We start from the raw sequence: 14,160 nt of genomic DNA, 5'->3' as shown, positions 1-14,160 counted from the left end.
ACTGTGTATTCAAACCTCACATTTTTACTTCCTATGTGTAATACTTTACATTTACTGACGTTAAATTTCATCTGCCACAAATCTGCCCAAGCCTGTATGCTATCCAAATCCTTCTGTAATGATATAACGGATTCCAAATTATCTGCTAATCCTCCTATCTTGGTATCATCTGCAAACGTAACCAGCTTGTTACTTATATTCCTATCTAAGTATATTAAAAATAGCAGCGGCCCTAGCACTGACCCCTGTGGAACACCACTCTTAACATCGGCCAGTTCTGATGAGGTTCCTCGCACTATCACCCTCTGCTTCCTGTGTCTGAGCCAATTTTGCACCCATCTAAAAACATCACCCTGAACTCCCACTTCTTTTAATTTGATGCCCAACCTCTCATGCGGCACCTTATCAAATGCTTTCTGAAAGATAAATAATATCATATGCTCCACTTTGATCGTATCCTTTTGTTGCCTCCTTATACAATTCTAGCATGTTAGTAAAACACGACCTCCCTCTTCTGAACCCATGCTGACTGTTCTGAAAAACTCCTTTCCTTGCCAGGTGTTGCTCAATCTTATCCTTAATAATTCCTTTCATTAATTTTCCTATGATGCATGTTAAGCTTACTGGCCTATAGTTGCTTTGATCTGCCCTGTCACCCTTTTTAGATAGATAGATAGATAGATAGATCTTTATTGTCATTGTCACTTTTACAAAGGAACAACGAAATTGAAGGTGCAATCGACTCAGTGTGAGGAATAAGAGTTAAAAAGACAAAAAGAGAGAAAATAATAACAAACCGAATAGTAATAAATATACAAATTGCACTTGTTGACTTAAGGTCTGTATTGCACATTGGAAGAATAATATCGAGCAGTTTTATTCTGAGTTCAGGGCCATGATTGCTTTCGGATAAAAGCTGTTTTTAAGGCGGTTTGTCCTAGTTTTCATAGCTCTGTATCTCTTGCCCGATGGCAAAAGCTGGAAGAGGCAATGACTGGGATGTGATGAGTCCTGTGAAATGTCTATTGCTTTTTTGCGGCTTCGGGAGGTGTAGATTTGTTCCAGAGTGGGGAGGGTACAACCATTTGTTCTCTCCGCTATCCTGACGACCCTGTGGAGCGCTTTCTTTTCTGAGGAAGTGCAGCTGCCGTACCACACACACAGTCCGTACGTGAGCACACTCTCGATGGAACAATGATAAAAAGCAAGGAGCAGATTTTTTGGGAGGTGGTTATTCTCCTTCTTTAGCAGCTCCTTGGTGTTGGCGCTCCAGGTCAGGTCATCCTCCAGCTCCATACCCAGAAACCTGAACACCGGGACCCTCTCCACACAGGCCCCGCCAATGATGAGTGGCTGGATGTCAGTTTTGTTTTTCCTAAAGTCAATAACAAGCTCCTTTGTTTTTTTGTTGTTGAGGAGCAGGTTATTGACTGTGCACCACTCTGACAGTCGCTCCACCTCGTCCCTGTATGCTAGCTCACTCTCCTTGCCCGAGATGAGTCCGACCACCGTCGTGTCATCTGCAAACTTTACAATCTTGTTGCTATGGTGAGTGGGGACACAGTCATATGTGTAGAGGAGCGGGCTGAGCACACAACCCTGCGGCGTCCCAGTGTTGAGGCTGAGAGCAGTGGATGTGTGGAGACCCAGCCTGACCCTCTGGGAGCGTCCCGACAGGAAGTCGAGTATCCAACTGCAGGTGAGTGATGGAAGTCCCAGATCTGCCAGTTTGGACACCAGTCGTTGTGGGAGGATGGTGTTAAATGCTGAGCTGAAGTCTACAAAGAGCAGTCTGGCGTAACTCCCCTGCTGCTCCAGGTGGGTCAGGGCAGCATGAAGGGCTGTGGCCACAGCATCCTCCATGGATCTCTTTGCTTTGTAAGCAAATTGAAATGGGTCCAGGTCTGCTGGCAGGCAGGCGATGATATGATTCCGCACCAGTTTCTCAAAACACTTCATGATGACAGATGTGAGTGCCACTGGGCGGAAATCATTCAGACTGTTCGTGTTGGATTTTTTCGGCAGCGGAACAATGATTGAGGACTTGAGGCAGGATGGGACAGTGGCCTGGGACAGGGACTGGTTGAAAATCCTGGTGAAGATTCCGGCCAGTTGATCTGCACAGTCTTTCAGCACCCGTCCAGCCACACCGTCGGGTCCTGCAGCCTTCCTCGGGTTCACTTTCCTCATCACCCGCCTCACCTCACACTCTTCCACTGTGAGTATATTGCCTCATGTATAAACGGTGCATACGCACAGAAATGTTGCGTACGAACATTTCCACGCTCAAATCGCGATGTATAAAAACCTAAACTTGGCGTAAAGCCACGCACATTTCCATGGTACCTCATACCATGGCGTACGCAATTTCTCCGCTCGGTTTTGCAGACTGGCGGCACCCAGCGTCAAAGCAGTGCTACTATTCCTGTGTGATCACCCTTCCTTTCTTAGATCCACATTCCTGACACAGCTTTATAAATACACTGAAACTAACTGCATATTGTTTATTAGTGTAATGCATCTGATTGTAATTAACCTGCAGCAATATAATGGTCCAGGGAATAGCCATAGTATTCCAAATACCATAACTGCTTTAGCGTTGTAACTCTCACTGCATCATCTTCTTTCAGCTGCTCCCGTTAAGGGTTGCCACAGCAGATCACCTTTTTCCATATTACTCTCACTGCACCACTCGGAGGATTTATATCACTGTATCTGAGTGGGGAATCACAGCAGCAGCTGATCGGAAAGAGAATTATCGGTACACAGCATGAAGCAGACGCTGCCTGAGCCACGGCAAAACGCTTCAGAGACTTCCCTGTACGGACTTCGCGGTTTAGAAAAAGTTTCACAACAAGAACTATAAACGCACTCAATCAATCCATCAAGTGCTCCTTGTAGAACTGTCTGTACTTATAAGTACAATCACCTCACTGTAAACTTGCACTACAATTATAATATTGCACAACCTGCGCCACTTTATAAAGTGCGTATTTACATATGATGACGATATCATTTTTAAGATGAAATGCAGCAAAATATGTTGATTATATTATACAGATAAAACTTTAACTTCATTTAAATAATCTGTATTGTTAATAATTAAACATGTGAGGACACGGTGCCACAGCGCTAGCTAGTTCAGAGATTGTTCCTGCCTTGCGTTGTATTATTGCTCGTCCTGACGCGACACTGGAAGGATAGACGGATAGAATAATTAAACACGTACTACGAAGATATTTCAATGTTCCTTAAAAGTTTTGAAGAATCGGCGTTTTAAGCTTACAAATGGCTTCACGTCTATTACATAGCTGATTGTGTGGCGATTGGGTTTTTGGAGAAAGAAAAGTAAGGACAGGAATTGGAGGTTAGTACGTTTGAAAGAGACAGTACTGCTGTGATAAATTATTTCATTGAAGGTCGCGCATGGCGCAGCAGGCCTCTTGCGTGAAACATGAACAAGCACTGCGCCACCGTGTTCCCATGTTTAATAACATGCTTTCATTCCGTATACATCTCAGTATTTTAATAATTCAGAGAGCTGTAATATCACAAATGTAATGGATTATGTGTCCTGTCGGAGAAAGAGAGAGCCCGTTTAAGAAGCAGGTAGTGATTCACACACACAGAGCACATAGAAGATCAAATACAGAACAAAGCATTTAATGTGCTACTTTAGTTACAATGGGATTTGAGAAACAAGTAAATTAAACGATTTTAAGATGACATTTATGATGTTCTACTTTAATGGCAAAATAAACTACGTGATTAAAGTGGAAATTTCGAGTTTAAAGTTGACATTTCGTGCTTTTTCCCCCACTGTGTGCCTATTTTTTTTTTTTGTCTGTACCCTAATAAGCTTTCATATGACACTCAGACGGTGGGCTACGACTCGCCTTTTCACGGCGACTTTGATATGTGATTTCTTTTTTATTTCAGGCACTGTGCGACTTTGTGAACTTGAGCCTTCGAGTTTCTCTGACACTCTGTCACTCGATCAACTTCCTTTTGTTGATTATACCACTGTTTAAACCAACAAATAGTATGTTTTTCCTTTGCCTCCACTTGGTATTCGCTGAAATTCTTATATTTCCCCCCGTGCTTTTCCCATTGTCTTTTCACAGAAGGCTATTTATATTGATTTGCATATTCAAAGAGACGTAATTCTGGGAGGAGTTGGGGTGGGACAGAAGGCACGTGCACGTGCGTTACTTTTCGCGCTGATCAGGATTTATGTAGCGGAAGAACGTGGAAATTTGTGTACGTACAGATTCCTGCATCTGGATTTTTCTGTGCGTACACACATTCCCGCGTTTGTGGTTATGCCATGTTATAGTGCGAGTTCTACGCACGGCGTTATACATGAGGCCCCTGGTGATTTGTTTGATTTCATCTTATTTAATCTGAGCAGCACTTCTCCCTGTACAATTTCCAAATCCCTCAGTACCTCCTTTGCAGTCCCGTTTACCTCTGGGAGGTTATCCACTGCTCACTTTTAAACACCTCAGAAAAATATAAGTTTAAGGCATCCGCTATTTCACTGTCTGTATTTTTTAATTCCCCTTTATTATTTCTGATGCACTTGACCTCCACCTTGACTGTTCTTTTACTACTAAAATACTGAAAGAATCTCTTAGGGTTGTCTTTCGCCTTATCTGCTATATTCCTCTCCAACTGTCATTTAGCCTCCCTGATATCCTTCTTAATGGTTGCCCTCATGTTCTCATACGCTCTACGATTCACTTTGCAGTCATTAGTCTTATATGCCTTATAAAGCAGTTTTTTTCCTTTGCAACTTCTTTTTTAAGTCTTTATTAATCTACCATGGAGTTTTTTTTTTTTGTTTCCTATTAATTCCAAATTTAGGTATGTATCTGTCCTGCATTACATGTAAAACATTTTAAAACCCGTTCCACTGCTCCTCGACTGTCTCCACACTTAAAAGCTTATCCCAGTGTATCTTACTTAGACATTGTCGCATCTGCTCAAAATTAGCCCTGCCAAAGTTCAACTTAACAATTTTAGTCATTGCATCTGTGCTCTTAAAAATATACTGAGAATTATATTACATTATGGTCACTTGACCCTAGTGGTTCTATCACCTCTACACCATCAATTCTATCCTGATTATTACAATATACTAAATCCAGACAGGCTTTACCCCTTGTTGGTTGGTTAAATTACTGTTACACTAACATAATATGTACTCAGTCTGTCATTTTTTTAAAGCAGTGTGCCCACAACATAACTGATTATACTCTCTAGGTTTACCAAGATTAGATTGTTACTTTCCTACTATTATGACTAACTTTCTCTAGTTTATATTAATAATTTAACAACTAATTGAGCTTAACTGTTTTTTTTCTTAAGAAAGTCATAAACATTTGTTTTTGTAGCAAATCATAAAATTTAAACCAAATTTGCATTCCCTCCACAGTTCTCTTAAAAAAAAAAATCAACAGCCTGCCTTGTGTATTTAATTATTAATGTACACCTTCCCTTATCCATATTTGCTCCCTGCCAGCAAAGAAGTGTGAATATTACTGATATTTGTCACATACCAACTGGGGTATTTTGTCATCTGGGATGTACAATAAACTGAAAATTTTCTTTTGTTAATCTTTTTTCAATATCTTTACTTTTATAAGGATTGATGCTTGTGCTGCAGTCATGGAGCTTAATTTGTTTTGTCACATTGACCAGGTAGACGGCCAGTAAGTTGTCCATTTACCACAGTGAAATAATACTTGCAGTTCTATAACTGTATGCATGTTCTGCTGCAACACCTTTTTTATTACCTGGAAAAATGAGCAGTGAATTTTTCATACTCGGCACCAGGTTTCTAAGGTGTATGGATTTTTAAAAGCAACATCAGTTTTCCTTTGTTGTTTAATGCAAAAATACAATGACTTGTATTTTTGTGTATAGAAAAAGCATTATTGCAATAATTATTTGCAGGCCTACAAGCTTTTCCTCTGAATTATTCTTCTGATTACAATGTAGTACATGATAAACAAATGTAACAAAAGCAAAGATGAATGTTTATTTCCAAATTGCCATTCCATACAAAAAGACATCAGCACATTTTCTACTGTTAAAGCAACCTGTTGTTTTTAGTCCTATACTGATATGTTCCATAATGTAGAAATGAATGGAAGGAGTAGAAGGCCTGAAAGGGATATTTTACCAGTCTTGCAGTGATTGAATTGCAGTCTTAGACAATTCTGTTTTACAGATACAGTAATAAACCATAGACTCAACAACTTATTGCAAAAAGCATCCAGAGTACAAGAAAATGCGTCATGCCATAGTATGTCATCATTCTCTTTATAAATAGTACATGTTTTTACATACTGTAGTATTTGACAGCCCAAATAATATGATGGTTTTCACTATTTGTGCCTATGTGTTTGTTTCAGATCTAAACAAGGCATGTGGGAATACGATTGATGCACATGAAGCAGCCCAGATGCATCAGAACTTCTCCCAGCAGCTCCTTCAGGACCATATTGCAGCCTGCAGCCTTCCTGAACACAACCTCATTACTGTAAGAGTAACATAAAAGGGAGGCAGGATTTGATGCCAATAAGTGTGGTTGACTGTTAAGAGAGGGAAATATGGTTTCTCTGAAAACATAATTATTCCCGGCAACCAGCATTTTAGAATATACATCTTTATAACTAAGGAGACCATTCATTTCATCAGGCACATTTTTTTTGGATTAATAATTAACTTGACCCAAAATATTATGTGGTTCACTATTACATTTAAAGAGTGCTGTTGGGTTAGCTTTAATGCATTGGGAATGTTTGAAGACCTAGAATGGTCAAGAGTAAAGTAGTTAATTTCTCTTCAGCTTTAAGAGGAATATAGGTTCATAGTGCCAACAAGTTCTTTAGACCAGGGATTCGTTTTGTTGCTCTGTTCTGCATAGCTTTTAGTACTTGTGTACCACATTGTGGCATGGGGCTCAGAAGTGCACACTGTACTCTGGATACAATCTCACTTAAGTTTGAGATTGGCATCCCCCAATTTTCATTCAATAGTGTTTTTTTATTATTAATATATGTAACCCAGGATTTTTGCTGTTTAATGTTATATTGCTGCAGCCCATTGCCCACAGAATGAGAAAGTTGCATCAAATTGAATTCCTCAGTACTTCCAAGAGTGTGATTCCCATAGATCAGCATGTTGTACTTTTTATAATTAAGGTTTACTTTACCTGCGTATACAGTGCCTATAAAAACTATTCATCCCATTGGAAGTTTCACATTTAATTGTTGTTCAACATTGAAACATGGTAAATTTATTTTGGCTTTTCTGCAATTGATCAACATAAAGAGTCTTTAATGTCTAAGTGAAAACAGACACCCGCAAAGTAGTCTAAATTAATTACAAATACAAAACACAAAATAGTTGATGGCAGAAATTTTCAACCATTTCAAGTCAGCATTTAGTAGTCTTTGGCAGCAATTTCAGCCTTAAGTCTGTGTGGATCAATGTCTGACAGTTTTGCACATCTGGACTTTGTGGTTTTCCTGCATTTATTTTTGCAAACTGCTGAAGCTGCATAGGGATTATAAACTGTATTGAGATGTGGATTCTGACTGTGCTACTCAATGACATTTATGTTATTGTTTGAGTCATTCCTGTTTAGCTTCATGCTTGGACTCGTTGTCTTGTTGGAAAACAGATCCTCTCATATGGTACAGGTTTCTTACAGACTGCATCAGGTTTTCCTCCAGAATTTCCCAGTATTTTGCTGTATCTTTTACCCTCTACCCTCGCATGCCTCCCAGGGTCAGGTGCTAAAAACCATCCCCATAGCATTATGCTGCCACCACCATGCTTCAAGATGGGAATGGTATGTTTTTGATAACGTGCAGTGGCTTATTCCAGACATGGCATTTAGTCTTATGGCCACAAAGCTCAAACCTTTGTCTTTTTTGAGCTTTGAACTTTCTTCTGGCTGACTTCAGATTCTCACAGTGGCATTCTGGCAAACTCTGACCAAGATGTCACATGCATGTTTTGTATTTATTTTAAACAGTGGCTTTTTCTTTGCCACTCTCCCATAAAGCTGTAATTGGTGAAGCACCCGGCAACAGTTATTGTGTTCACAGTCTCTCCAAGCTCAGAGATCAGCTGCTGTAGCTTGTAATGTTTTCAGACTTATCATACATCTCTTGTTGGGCTTCTTCATGAGTATTGTTCTTGCACAATCACACAATTTTTGTGGGCTGCCTTCTCTAGGCAGATTTTCAGATGTGACACGCTGTTGGAATTTCTTAATGATTGGTTTACTTGAACGGCAAGCAATAATCAGTGATTTGGATATTTTCTTTTAACCATCCCCTGACTTGTGCCCATTAGTCAATTTTTCACCTTTAGAGTGTTCTTAAGTCTTCATTGTTTAGGTTAGACCATGGTACAGACTCACCACAAGTCAGACCTTCCAGGTGCAGGTACATTTTTGAACCCCTGGATGTAGTAGTGAAGGAGAGAATTAAAACAAAACTGAGTGCCATTATGAACAATGCTTCACGTCCTCTCTCTGACACACTAACACCAAGTACTTTCAGCCAAAGAAATATTCAGCAGAATTGTGTTAAGAAACACGACTGGGGCTCCTTTTATACCAAGAGAATTACATCTGCATAATGCCCCACTGGGACTTTGACAGCCAAATCAGAATTTTTCTTTCTTTTGGATTTTTCTTGCTCTATAGTAATTCCAGTGTGTGCATATTTATTTATTTACTTATTTACTTATCTACCTGTATATGTATTTATTTATTTAAAGAGCTTCTCTAAAAAGCCAAATTTCCCCTTTGGGACAAATAAAGTTCTATCCGAATCTAAATTTCTCAGTTATAGTCAGTTGAAACCCCTTGACTTACAGACATGTGATCTCAAATTAACCAATTGCGTGGCTTCTAAAAGCAGCCACATGTACTTTAAGTGTGTCATAATAAAAGGGTCATGTGACCAGTTATTTTATTGTTTATAATTGTAATTTATTTAGACCACTTTGTAGAGATCTATTTTCATTTTGATGTTAAAAGGAGTCTTTACTAGTTGATCAGTGTCAAAAAAGCCAAATTAACTCAATTGTGATTTAATGTTTTATAGAACAGAATATTCAAGTTACAATTACAATGAGGTGAATAATTTGTAAACGGTCTGCAGCTTTCTGTGTTTGTGTACATTACACCTCATTTTACAAGTATTGACACATATTTTTAAAGACTATCCAGGGTTTTTTCAGTGGTTTTTGCTGCCTACTTGATTTTTGCTGTTCTTCTAACTTCAGTAATATTTTCTACTGCAAGGAAGATGAAATTTACTGAGAAAGACATTTGCTTCAACTCTGCAGTAGTGATCTTGGTTATTTAAATTGTTTATGTTTAGATATAATATTTAAAAGAAAGCAAGATAACTGCATATTTTTCAAAGCATTTGTTGTACTATTTGGTGCTTCTAAAGTATGCAGACACAGTTGAAAAACAGAGTAACTGTCTACTTCCCTTTTACGGTAACTGCTTAAACTCACTTTTTCATTCTTTTGCAGTGGACAGACGGCCCTCCTCCAGTGCAATTCCAGGCTCAGAATGGCCCAACCACCAGTCTGGCAAGTCTTCTATGAGAGATGCCTAACCTCTGTTGGCAGACATACTTCATGGTTGGAACTTGTGTTGCCAGAGGTTGGAATCTAAACAACTTTAATGTTTCACATCTGGTTCTTGGAACAGTAGCTGGCATATGGAAATCCTTCTGCCAGGAGTCTGGGTATCAAGAAGTCACCCGCGCATGCCTTGCTCAGGGAATCTTTGTCAGCCTTTGGCCTAGCAGCTGCTTCCATGGATCCATTATGGAGACGTTTATCCTACAGGTGTTGCTTGTTATGATGCCAGCAAGGAGAATCCCACCTCAAACCAAGGGTTGCAGCACAGGTGTCAAGTCACCTAACACTGCAGGATTGTTCTGGACCAGGAACCATTAGAAGAGGAAATGAAGCCTTTTCAAATAAAGTGTTATTAATGGGTGGTGTTTCAGACTCTCACTAGAAAGCGGGTTTTACTTAGTAACATAATAATAATGAATGAAACAGTTTTAATACCACTTTACGCCTCTTGCCACATCAGATGTTTGCTTAATTTTCTGCAGATTGAACTTCTTATTTAACTACACTTTGATGCATATTGCATTCAAGCATTACCATAGTAAGAAGAAATCTCCTCGATAAACTGATCATTCAGTAAGTGCGAACTTTCTTCCACTGTCCCACCAAGTAAGCTTTGGCACTTCCTGTTTAGAATCAATTACCTAAGAAGAATGTGTTCTATGGCAAACAAATTTTATTTAAAGCATTTGTTTCTCCCTTTCATCTATTCTTAACTGGAAAAAAAAAGTCTTGCCCCGTTCCTGTAATTGCATTTGAAATGCTATTTTTGTGTTTTAGGGATGGGAAAAGGATATTTTATAAACTGCAATACCAATGTAGCACAATTTCTATTTTGCATCTGTTTTAAAGCCTTACTTGGAAAAGAATTTTGTCTCATTTTAAAGCAATTTGGGAATTTTGAATCCTTACTGGATGTAATCCCACCTACACACAGCTTGGGAGAATTACAGCACTCACCTATTACCAACAGAGGAAACTATTTATTGCAGGAACTAATCCCTTTGTGTGACAATAAGGTCCAGCGTACACATCAGATTTTTTTTTTTTTTTTTTTTAATAAGCAAACAATGGATGGATTGGTTTGGGGTCTGGTACTGTTCATAGAATCCCCCTTTCCCAGTACAGGCCAGTCTGTCATTACTTGCCCCCCAGCCAGTTCCTCTCAACCTGGACTGATGTGTAATTTTTTTTCTTAACTGTACAGATAATGGAGATACAACAATATGAATATCTTGTTCATTTTTCCCTGTTGAAGGTGCCTGTTCTGCTGGATCCCTGCTGTTTCAGCAAAAGGATGAGACATTTTGTGGGGGGTGGGGGGGACTATTTTAAATTTTGTAAAGTTTCATAATTTGTATACTGCAGTTAATAATGTAATTAATCATTTTATTTTTACTTTTTCTCTTCTGAAAATATTTACTGTGTAGTTTGTATAAAGATGTGTTACAAAATAATTTGTGCACCCTCCTAGTTTTTTTTCTCTGATTTTAGTCCTGCATATGTTGCATAGTCATTTGCTTTGATATAAAACAATTTAAAATTTATATGATAACCCACAGTTTCATGATGCCTTTTTTAATCTCTTATATTTAAGCTTTTCCATCATCCTATATCGTCCTACATCAGCTTTACTAGTAGATATAATATGTACTTAACATACTTAAGCTTTCCCAGTTGTGATTGTCCCTCATGTAGAAAGCTGCTGAGGACTGATGGTCAATTAGTCTTTCTCCAGTGTTTAGAGCCCAGCCATAAGGTAATATAAATAGCAGGCAATACATTAACAGATACACCATTATAGTACATAATAAAGCAAAAAATGTTATATATTGTAATTACTGTATTTAGTAATGTCCCTACAAAAGCATGTTGCTATGATAAAAGGCCTGAATTAAGATTAATAAATTAAATACAGAAATACCAGTTTTATTATGCAGAGGAAACAGGTGTCTTTTCCATCGCTGATCTAAACTGGAACACCAAATGTAATAAATGGACAATTAGAAAAAATGGTGCCTTAAAACTTAGTGAGAGTTAATGGATTATAACATATTCAGTATTTGGAAAAACAAGGGATGCCAGTGTTTATAAATATTATGTTTTTGCTGTTTGTTTTTTTTTCCTTCTTTCTGTACTGTGGATAAGCAACTTGGCTTGTTGCACAAAATCACCAAAATGATGAAAGTCTGCTGCAGTTTTAGCAGTGGCTCTGCTGACAGCATGTGTCCAACATAGTATAAATGCCTATTTTAATCAAAAATGACATTTCTGAAGTATATTATTTTCCATTTAGTAGAGTTGATTAATTTCTTGGCAAGGATTAAAACTTGTACATTGCATCCACTTTTGAATGGTATCTGTACTTCTGAACATCTTTTGTTTGTATTTTGTTGAAATACAAATACTATTAAGTCTGCAGAAAAAGTATTGCAGCAGTATGAGGCTCTCTGAAATTATTCCTTGAGGAAAAAAAGGCATATTGGTCTGTAGAGTCGAATGTGCGTAACAATTATGATCATAATATTGGTTGGAAAGCAAACTAGCAAGAATGATTACTTGATAGTGGGGCCAATTTCAGTAACCAATGGGTTAAAGTAACAATTAACTACCATGCAATTGTTTCTAATCTGGGGCACATTAATCTTATAAACACAAAATTTATTTTCTTATTGATGTTTGCGTTATGTACCCAGAGTTTGTGAATTCCTCTCTGCTGCTGGAAACATTTTTTTTAATTTATACACATACAGTATATGTCACTTTCAGACTAATGTTAATTCTTAGCCCATCTGTGTCTATACAGAGTTTACATATGCTTCTGGTGTGTATTTAAATTAAAAAAAAAACGTCTGTTTGCCTTCCATATTCATGGAATATTCATTTATTCCATAACTATATGTAGATTAGGCAGATTAGCAATTTAAAATTGGTTTGATATGAGAGAGTGTAGCTATGTGCACAAATGTGTCAAATTAATGGCTTAAGTTTAACATTGGTCCCAGCTTCATGCTATGATTAGCAGCAGAACCTTAGAAAAATGAACTAAACAATCTCCATCAATAAGTAAACTAACACAAGCTAGAGTGGAATATCAGCAGTGAAAGCTGACTTTTTTTTCTAAAATTTAAAATAAGAAAATTTTTAGCAACTGTCAGCTAAGCCACATGCAAATCAAACATTAGCAAATATAAATAGTATCTTATAATCCTGAAATCTGAACAAATTGGGAAAAGATGCATATTGCCAGAGTTACAGCCTAACTTGTTGCATTATATACTGTTCTACTAGCAAATCATGCTATTTGACATGGTCAAAGTTGCTTATTTTGGTTGTAGAGAAAAGCCAAGCAAAATGACACCTTTTATTGGCTAACTAAAAAGATTACAATATGCAAGCTTTCGAGGCAACTCAGGCCCCTTCTTCAGGCAAGATATTTTGGTTGTAAATGTAGTGCCTTGTAAACTTAATTCCCTATCTATGTCTCAGTGTTATATGTATTATAAATTATTTTCAAAATATTATGACAAAATATTACCATAGATGATTACAGTTGAAATAGCATTTTAGAAGCTAGAGAAAGCCTGCAGCATTTCAGTGAGTTGGTGAGTTTTGTCGGTTCTTCATACTGTCATTGAATTTTAATACCATAATTAAAGGGATGATGATACCTTCATATCTTTTTACTCTTACATTGCTATTCAGATAAATTTTATGTGCAAACATAAATTGCATTAGGTTAGTTTTTTCAATGCGTAGAGATTCACAAACACTAAGATGCCAGGAAGTGATCATTCCTAGTTTTTCCAGGCCCGACAGTATGTACTGTATGTACCAGGACGGAGTGGTGGCTCTGAGGCTAGGGATATGCACTGGCAATCGGAAGGTTGCCGGTTCGAATCCTGTAAATGCCAAAAGGGACTCTGCTCTGTTGGGCCCTTCAGCAAGGCCCTTAACCTGCAATTGCTGAGTGCTTTGCGTAGTGAGAAAAGCGCTATATAAATGCAAAGAATTATTATTATTACTTGTCTTGATGTTCTAGGAGTCATGATTAACTTCATGTTTAAAGACTTCAATGAAATTCCATGACACGGGTTATCTTCATTTTTTTTTCTTGTGCATACTTCTTGATTTGACGTATTTACTTGTGATGAATGTAAGAGTTAATGGTTGTTAAAGTGGGTAACGCAACATCTATCCACCCATTGTGCTGAACCTGCTTAATCAGCATTTTGGGGATGTGAAACCTGTCATTGCAGCACTGAACACAAGGCAGAAACTAACCCTGGAGGGCACACTTGTATAGCATAGTGTTATTAAAGTATCACTGAGACTGTAGCAAGAATTGGTAATTATTGTTCCAGTATCTAAATTAAACTGCGGTGGACCAAAATAATAAAAATTATAAACCCTAGATTTCAGTCAAGATTGGGGAAAAAATACGGTAATTCAAGACAAAAAAAAATTTCTCTTTAATCC

General features: G+C 37.9%; 2 protein-coding genes across 2 annotated transcripts in view; one reads left to right on the top strand and one right to left on the bottom strand.

The window, feature by feature from the left end:
* Positions 1 to 11,138, top strand: part of mau2 (MAU2 sister chromatid cohesion factor) — a 60,647-nt gene extending 49,509 nt beyond the window's left edge. The window contains exons 18-19 of the mRNA XM_028816253.2: positions 6,420 to 6,547; positions 9,571 to 11,138. Of these exons, the coding sequence (XP_028672086.1) occupies positions 6,420 to 6,547; positions 9,571 to 9,645 (203 nt within the window). The 3' untranslated portion in view covers positions 9,646 to 11,138. The remainder of the gene's footprint in view (positions 1 to 6,419; positions 6,548 to 9,570) is intronic.
* The window catches only part of armc6 (armadillo repeat containing 6), a 494,113-nt gene that overhangs the window by 67,448 nt on the left and 412,505 nt on the right, over positions 1 to 14,160 (bottom strand). The window lies entirely within an intron of this gene.

This window comes from Erpetoichthys calabaricus, chromosome 12 (assembly GCF_900747795.2).
Source record: "Erpetoichthys calabaricus chromosome 12, fErpCal1.3, whole genome shotgun sequence".
In the NCBI taxonomy this organism is placed as follows: domain Eukaryota; kingdom Metazoa; phylum Chordata; class Cladistia; order Polypteriformes; family Polypteridae; genus Erpetoichthys; species Erpetoichthys calabaricus.
Note: the sequence above shows the minus strand (reverse complement) of the source record. Positions and strands in the feature narration are given on the sequence as shown.